This window comes from Rhagoletis zephyria, unplaced genomic scaffold (assembly GCF_001687245.7).
Source record: "Rhagoletis zephyria isolate East Lansing unplaced genomic scaffold, Rhagoletis_zephyria_1.1 Rzeph_scaffold_06464, whole genome shotgun sequence".
In the NCBI taxonomy this organism is placed as follows: Eukaryota; Metazoa; Arthropoda; class Insecta; order Diptera; family Tephritidae; genus Rhagoletis; species Rhagoletis zephyria.
This window is the reverse complement of record NW_016163547.1, coordinates 18551-27582: the sequence shown is the minus strand read 5'-3', so window position 1 is coordinate 27582 and position 9032 is coordinate 18551. Positions and strand designations below refer to the sequence as shown.

The following is a 9032-nucleotide window of genomic DNA, read 5'->3' as shown; positions in this document are numbered from 1 at the left end:
ATGATTGACAACTTTTTGCGGCCAACGGCAGAGCAGCATCCTAATTTGTGGTTCCAATAAAATGGAGCGACTGCGCACACTGCCAGGCAAACTATGGACCTGCCGCGTGCAATTGGTGGGTCTTATTTGGCCCACCCTGTACATGTATGTATATCCTGTGTTTTTGTCCATCTGAAAGAATTTTAAAAATTCTATAAAAATTTATTATGTTTGAAATGCAACCGTGGACACCAGCCGGCCGGAAAAAAAAATCACCTTTTGTTACTTTCCGTCTATGTATACTATTTTATTGAGATAAAAATGTAGTCAATGAATAATTTCCTGTTTTAGTACCCGCACTACAGCAAATTGTATTTACAAATTAAAATTATTATTTCATATGTGGCAAATGTCATTTCGCAAATGATCAGAAATCTACAAAATTTTACAACTCGAATGCGCAGAGAATTCTCTCAGCTCCACTTCCGCCGTCAGTTGCTGCGTCTCTATCATTTTCGCAATCAATATTCCATAATACTACGCCTAATGCTCAAGTTTTGCATTAGCCAATTGCATTCGTTTTGTGCCAATAAGTACACCGCTTTAACCTAACTCTACTTTAGGGAAGCCTTTACATGTTTCAACTAGCTTAACAATTCGTTTAATATAACTATAATGTTGTTAATAAATTAAGCCTGGGGATTTTCCGCGTTGTTGTTGCTTGTCGGCGGCTCTGTAACCGCGGTAGTGGCGGCTTCATCTATTGCCTCCGCCGACGCAGCTGCCGACGCATTCTCGGCCAGTGACGGCACTGTACGCGTATGCACTGCAGTGGCATCAACGACAATCGTGGGTATTTCAGCGCTTTTAATCGCGTTCGGATTGGGTATATCAGCAGCAGGGTTGGTTTGTACAGGTGCTTCCACTTTTTCAGCGGCAAGCGCAGGCTGCTCGACCGATTGCGCGGCAACAGCCGGCGTCGCTGCAGCAGCAGCATCGGTTTTTTCGGCTGGCTTACTGGATTCCTGTGCGCTATCGAGCCGGATAACTTCGCTGTTTGGCTCCACCACTTCAGTCACTGTTTGTTGCTGTGCTGCTGCGGCTGTTACTGCAGGCACTTTCTCTGAAGGCGCAGGAGAAGATGCCTTTGAGGGCACTGGCGAGGCAGCCTTCGATTGTGCTGGCGTTGCTGTCTTGGAGGGTGTTGGTGAAGCTGACGGCGTGGAGCTGCGCGACGACAACTTCTGCTTGTGTGCGTTCTTGTCTAACAGCACCGATGTCGCTTGTGGTGCTGGGCTGCCACCGCGCTTAATATCCTCAATCTTCGCTTGCAATTCCTGACGTATTTCAGCGATCGGCTTGAGCAGGAAAACCGGGACGTCATCGTCGCGACGTTGAAAGAGCATCTCGCCTTCAAAATCTACTAGTTTATGCTTGCGCGCACGCAATAAAATGCCAACCACCTTGTCGGAGATGTAGTTGTAAATCTGTGAGAAGGGAAAGTGAATAAGTAAAATAGCGACAGAGAAAGTTTACGCTGCTGTATATGTACTCACATTGAAGAGCTCGCCGAAGGGTATGACACGCATTGTCGGCTCATCCTTGACATTGTAACCCTCTGAGTCAATGATTTGACATAGTTCCAGCATTTCGCGAAGCACATGCATATTAGCCTTCTGACCGCGCATCTCTGTCAAGCTGCCCGCCAAGGGTCTGTTAGGNCGTTGTTAGCATCTTACCAGTTGCTAGTTGTCAGTTATGCCATTGACAGTTGCGTTGTAAAAATAAATCAAAATTCGTTTGTAAGTTCAGGGCTGTTCGTTTTGTTATTTATGATTTTGCACATGCAACTAAAAATGCATCAATGCATACATACATAAATATGTACATATATACATACATATATACCATGGCAAGATATTTGCCAATTATATTTATATTCACTTGCAGGTGCATATAAATACGTACATATAGACGTACATATAGATATGTAGACACCTATGTATGTATGTACATACGTACGCTGTTGCCTGCTGCCATTTTGAGTAATAACAAAACACAAACAAACAACGATTAAAAACACTTGTGGGCGAGTGGTAACCACTGCAACGATTTTTTGATTAATTGGCAGAAGCGAATGTATTTATTTTTGTATGTATTTATGGATGTAGTTATGTATATACACAGGCTTGTGACACAATACTGAGTGAGGTAGACGCTTTTTAATTAAGATCACGCATACGCCCTGTGATATGAATTGCTGCTGCACATAAATATGTACCTTTACAAGGAGAAGGGGTTTACAAGAAAATTGTGAATGGGCTTTCAACGAGTGAGTTTTTCAGCGAATATGTGAATGAAGGATGGGAAAATTGCTGAAGTAGGAAAGAGTTTTTAACTACAAACATATAGCGGATGGGGTTTTAGCGAGTTTATGCAAATGGCGGATTGGGTGCAAACGGCGTTTGAAATAAAGTAATGAGGTTATGATACATAAAATAAATTAAATATGATACATATTAAAATAAAATAGAATAACAAAATAAATAAAATGAAAACACAAAAGTAAAATAAAACAAATCAAAACGAAATTAACTAAATTAAACAAAATAAAATAGAGTAAAAGTAAATGAAGTCGAATAAAATAAATTTAAAAGAAATAAAATTAACAGAGCTGTAGTTCAATTAAATGGAATAGAATGAAATGGAAAGTAATGAAATGAAGTGAATTGAAACTGAATGAAATGAAGGGAAGTGAAATGAAATGAAACAAAATTGATAGAAATAAAAAGAAGTCAAGGAAGAAAAGGAAATGAACTAAATGTAAAAGATAAAATAAAATAGGGTACAATAAAATAAAAAATAAACTAAGAAAAAAATAAATAAAAATGAAAAAATAGTATGATAAAACAATAAAATAAAATATCATAAAATAAAAGTAAANCAAACATATAGCGGATGGGTTTTAGCGAGTTTATGCAAATGGCGGATTGGGTGCAAACGGCGTTTGAAATAAAGTAATGAGGTTATGATACATAAAATAAAATAAATATGATACATATTAAAATAAAATAGAATAACAAAATAAATAAAATGAAAACAAAAAAGTAAAATAAAACAAATCAAAACGAAATTAACTAAATTAAACAAAATAAAATAGAGTAAAAGTAAATGAAGTCGAATAAAATAAATTTAAAAGAAATAAAATTAACAGAGCTGTAGTTCAATTAAATGGAATAGAATGAAATGGAAAGTAATGAAATGAAGTGAATTGAAACTGAATGAAATGAAGGGAAGTGAAATGAAATGAAACAAAATTGATAGAAATAAAAAGAAGTCAAGGAAGAAAAGGAAATGAACTAAATGTAAAAGATAAAATAAAATAGGGTACAATAAAATAAAAAATAAACTAAGAAAAAAATAAATAAAAATGAAAAAATAGTATGATAAAACAATAAAATAAAATATCATAAAATAAAAGTAAAATGAAATAAGTAGTTAATTTATCGTTTCATATTGTGTAAAATTTCGAGATACATATTTTTTTTTTTGTAGTTTCCGATTAAGAAGACAACACGAGAGACAAATTGCTAGCTTAGAGTGAAAAGTTGCTAAGTCCATTTTTAGAAATTTTACATGATAGGAATCATAGCAATTTTCTTTATTAAAAGACTTCATTTTATATTGGCCTTATCGGGTTTTCGGTGTCTCTTTTGGACTTCGCAGATTTGCCTTTTCTAGAAAATAAACGAGAAAAAAAGTACCTTAATCTTTTTTAAAACGATGCATTTTTAATTTCACTTGCTTCCTATATCAAAATATGACTTAGCAAATTGTCCCTCTAAGAACAAAAAACAACAAATTGCAGTTCTCTGCACCAATAGAACACTGCGTTGCCTGTTAGATCCACATAATTTTTAATTAATATTAATATTTTGGTTGCTAAGGGCTGCAAACATGTGCACATACTGATATACATGCATATACATATATACATACATATACATATGTACATTTGCATACCTTAAAATTTTAACAATTAGTTTTAGTTAGACGAATAAAATCAAAACTACATAAATTAGGTGTTTTTACCAAGCACGTGGATCGCTTGACTGTAAAGTACTTTTTTGATGTGAATTCATACAATTATATTTATTTTATTTGGTACACTAACTAAAATACTTTTAAGCGCACATTTGCCAACACATAAATTACACTTCCTGCAACGTGTGTCAGCCTTCAGCGCCGAGATGCGAAAGAAAAAAAAAGAGCGTAGTTGCAGGCACTTGGCCGGCCGCTAAAGTTGACCGCACACGGACCTGCGGCGCTTGTATAAATCGGCGAAATGTGCATTCATTCCTTTGTGCTTATGCATGTGCATCCATACATACATATGTATGCATTAATTTATTCACGTGTGCCCGCAAGTATTTAAACTATTTGCAAATTGAAATATTAAACAAATGTAAAACTAATTTTTATAGACATGTCATTTTGTTATAATCACACTCTGCGCAAATTTATTTTTATTTGCATTTGCATTTGCTGTTGGACAGCTGCAACTACAAAGAGAAAATTTACAAATATGTGTTTATATGCATGACTAATTTAAAAAAAAAAAAAAAAAAAAAATATTGCCCTTACATCTTTTGTGAAAATAGCAAATACTTGACGAATTTTAAAATTACAAATGCAGACATTAATTTTTACAAGCCGGAAGACACATCAATCAAGGTTCATTTTTTTTTTGCTAGTTTGAAGAGCTAAATGAAAAGGCCGCAATTTGTTTGCTAAATTGTGTTTTTGATTGATTTTAAGTATTTGTGGGATTTGATGTGTATACATATATAAGTATATAAGTTTGTAGCTGTGTGCAAAAGAAACTTTTATATCACATTCATGAGAATTATAGAGGTTGGCAATTGTTTTTGTACGATCAATCAAAAGCTCGCAATGTAGTCAAGCCACCTTCTTCTTCTAAAATCTCACAATAAGCCCTAGTTTCCACTGGGAGTTGACTTTTTAAAACAGCTCCTAAAAATGTGTGTATCCTAACAAAACCTGCAATTAAGCGTTTACATTTCATATGAGCGTACTTTTCAAATTTGTATCGATTTTGTTTTTATTCACAATACACAAAAATGTTGTTTATTTTTTAATACATGTTTTTTTAGTTTTCGCCAAAAACTGACGCATTAACTTTTACGTTAAGCTACTTAAGCTTTAAAATTTTATTTTTTGTGTCTTAACATACTTATACATACATATGTACAGTAGGGCGGGTCAATTTTTTTTTTCGACATCGTTCCTAGCAGATTCGGATTCTACATAAAATTCTAAGAAAAAAAGCCCTTTAGACCATAGCTCTAGAATCAATTTCGAGCCTGCGCAATTTTAAAAGAAATTATTTTTAATTAATACTAAGTCCATAATCAGATTAATATTTACTAAAGTGTTAGGAATGTTTTTTTTTGTAATAAAGAGTTGTGCTCGGGAGTTTTGTGATACGAAAAATTAATTTCTGATATCTATTTTTTATTTAAAGAACCACAAGATGGCGCTTCAAAGCAAATCTACTATATATTTGTGGAAGTATGTATGTATGTATGTACCAGGTTGCAGCCTGAACGGATGTACAGAATCGAATAAAATTTTGCCAAAGTATTGCCATGACTCCTGGACCTATAATAGGGTAAAAAAAATTGAAACTCGCCAAGGGGGGGAGGGGGATGAGGGGTACCTCCCATAGTGAAAATTTTTAATCAGCTCTAACGTCGGAATTATAGTCACATGAACTCGAAATTTGAAATGCACAGATACCTATGGTAGGTGCTTATTGAAAGATATATGTATATAAATGAGTTTGTAAAAAGGGGCGTGGCACATCTCATAGGTGTGGAATCTTTTATCAGCTATAACAGCAGGCAGTATTAGTGATCTCATTATATTGCATTTTGAAGATTTGTTATAATTGATCAAAGTGAAATTCAAATAAATTATAGATGATATGAAGTTCACCGGGTCATCTTCTAGTCTTTAATATATACTCAGGTAATATACGGATAAATATTTACTAAAGTGTTACGAACGATATTTTTTTAATACCATAAGAAAAAAATAACTATGATTTAAAGGAGTGACACACAATGGCTAGAGTCGTCGCATGTGTGTATTCTTTCATATACATATACATATATGGGCCATTCTTACGGTTTAGTATATATTTTTCATCCACTCGCTTATTCCTTACCGAAAATTTTAAATAAAAATTTAACAAGTTTTAACCGCTGATACAGTACAGGTAGCAGTTTAAAATGGGGAACTGGGTAAACTTAATAAAGAAAACATATTCTCTGGTTAAATTAATAAGCCTGCCCGGATAACACAAAATCCTAAGCTTGATAAACATTTGGTGTTATACAAGTTTTATAAAGCACTACTTGTATTTAGGAAAAAAGCCAAAAAAAAATTATAAAATTTATTGATTGATTGATAGAAATAGAGAGGGAGTTATGGCTATAACAATAGAAACTAGAAAAAAGATATCTCGTGTTGAAAGCAAAAAGGATCTAAAACCAAACAAAAAAATATAAATACATTGTTAATCAATATTAGGCTTCCACGACAGCCGTCGTTGATCGCCCACCTAGTTACCTGGTTCAGGTACCCTGAGCCAGAACAAAAATGGTGTCTAGAAATCGTCCCTTAACCAAAATTTCCACATCATCTACATAGGCGATCACCCGACAGCCCACTTTATCCAGTTTCTCTAGAAGGTCTTTTACAACCGCAATCCAGAGCAGGGGAGAGAGAACACCACCTTGTGGAGTGCTCCAAATGACTCTGCATTGAGTGCAGGCGCGTCCCGACTCCGCCGCGACAGTTCTATTCGCGGTAGTGAGCTGTAGATAAGCCTTATTAGGTTGGTTTCGACCCCCTGATTATGAATATTTATATCGACTGTTGCCTCTGGTGTGACATTGTTGAAGGCCCCCTCGATATCGAGAAGGCCCCTACTGCATAATCTTTATGCGTGAAAAGTTCCTATGACCACTTTACCAATGTATGCAGGGCGATATTCACCAACCTCTTCTTGCAATAAGCATACTGAGCTCTTGAAAGACAGTCACAAGCAATCGCGTTTCTTATGCAGAGGTCTATTAGTCTCTCTATAGTTTTTAGCAAAAACAAAGAGGGACTGATTGACCTAAAATACTTAGGGGAAACATGTGCGCCTTTTCCGCCCTTCGGGCTGAACTGCAAGCCTTCGAGATGTACCCGGTCCTCACGCAGTTCGCATAAATGGGATCCAACCAATCGCACGACACCTTCAGAGTCCTTCGCTGCTGTGCAGGTATGATGCCATCGGTCCGCGGCGACTTTAATGGTTTCAACGACCAGACCATGTGACGATCGTCCAGAAGATCGGAGAATTACAGGACCTGGGGGAAGATTCTGAAACCAGTTAGCGACAATTTTCGAATCACTATCGCACTTTTAGACGCAAAAACATTTATATCATGCCTCAAAAGGTGCGATAGCGATCCGAAAATTGTCGCTAACTGGTTACAAAACCTTCCTCCTGAAGTACAAAATATCGCAAATAAGTACATTTGACTGTACTTCGAAGTACAAAGTACAAGAGCGAAAAAAGAAGTACTGTACTTCCGAAAGAAGTACGGTTGGCCACATTAAGTATGAACTATGTTTTTATAAAAAATTATCGGAAATAAAGTAAAAATTTTGCATATATGTAATGCGAAAATTTACTGCGCCAAAACTTTTGTTCGACACTGTACATATAAAAAAATACATACAGCAACTTCTCCCGTTACAATAGTAAAAAATATGTAATTTGCTTTGTAGTGCAATCTTGCGGTTCTTTCAATAAAAAATAGATATCAGAAATTAATTTTTCATATCAATAAACTCCCAAGCACAGGTTTGTATTAAAAAAAATATATCCGTAACACTTTATTAAATATTAATCTGCATATTTTATCAATTCGTCGGAATATGTTTTTATGTATGTTACCGCGTAACTTTGGACTACGTTATCCGTTTTCTATAATTCTTTTTGAAAGGAAAGGTGGTTCCTCAGAGGTAGTCTCCTACTAATTGAGTGTAGATCCGAAGAAAATAATGGTACAATTAAATTTGTATATAAGAATTGAAGTCGGTTTTGTTTTTTTGTTTAAATTTTACTTCAGTGTTCACAGCTTCTATAAAAGATTCATAGGCCATATTTTTTTGTTAGTTCAATTGTGGAACATTTGTGTGAACTGCTTCGGCTAATACTTCGGCTTTTGTTCTCTTTTTATATCGAGGCTAAGTGCATTGTTCGATGGGGTGATATCATTGCCAACCATGATAGTACTTTGTTTGCCATCAATAAACACTAACTTGACGGAGTTACAGTATTCCACATTGATGCGAGCCTCAAAAGCTTTGAATAATATTTGCGAGTATGGCTTTTAGTTTTTACCGCTCAGGTAGGTGGCAGGCCTATAGAAAATATTTCTTAATCAATAATTTTTCAAATACTTTTCGTTCGACACCTATATTATAATACATACATACTTTATCTTATTAACTTAATTGAATTAAATTTTCGAAATTGGTGGCAACTCGACTCAAAAATATTTTCAGTAGTAAGCCTTCTTAAACCTATTTAATTTGATACCCATATTGCAATATTTAATTTATCTTATCAATTTCATTTAATTCAATTTTGAAACAGGTGGCAACCCCCCTCAAAAATATTTTCGCCTGTAAGCCTTCATAACCTCTTTCTTTTGACACCCATATTGCAATATCTAATTTATGTAATTAATTTACTTATATTGAAACTTTTAAACAGGCGGCAACTCTCTATTTTTTCTGGTTTTAACCATCCGGATATTATAAAAAACAAACCGAAAAAATAAAAATATTAAAATCGGTCAAGCTGTTTTCGAGTCTTAGCGAGGCTAACGGACAGCAATTCATATTTATATATAAGTTATCTTCTTTTAAAAATGCGCAGGCTCGAAATTAACTTTAGAGCTATGGTC

At 34.8% G+C, this 9032-nt stretch overlaps 1 protein-coding gene across 1 annotated transcript in view; it reads right to left on the bottom strand.

Moving 5' to 3' along the window:
- Positions 1-261: 261 nt before the first annotated feature.
- Positions 262-9032, bottom strand: part of LOC108373197 (mucin-7) — a 9400-nt gene continuing 629 nt past the window's right edge. Inside the window, exons 2-3 of the mRNA XM_017629056.1 lie at positions 1536-1692; positions 262-1466 (exon numbers count right to left, since the gene is read on the bottom strand). Of these exons, the coding sequence (XP_017484545.1) occupies positions 669-1466; positions 1536-1692 (955 nt within the window). The 3' untranslated portion in view covers positions 262-668. The remainder of the gene's footprint in view (positions 1467-1535; positions 1693-9032) is intronic.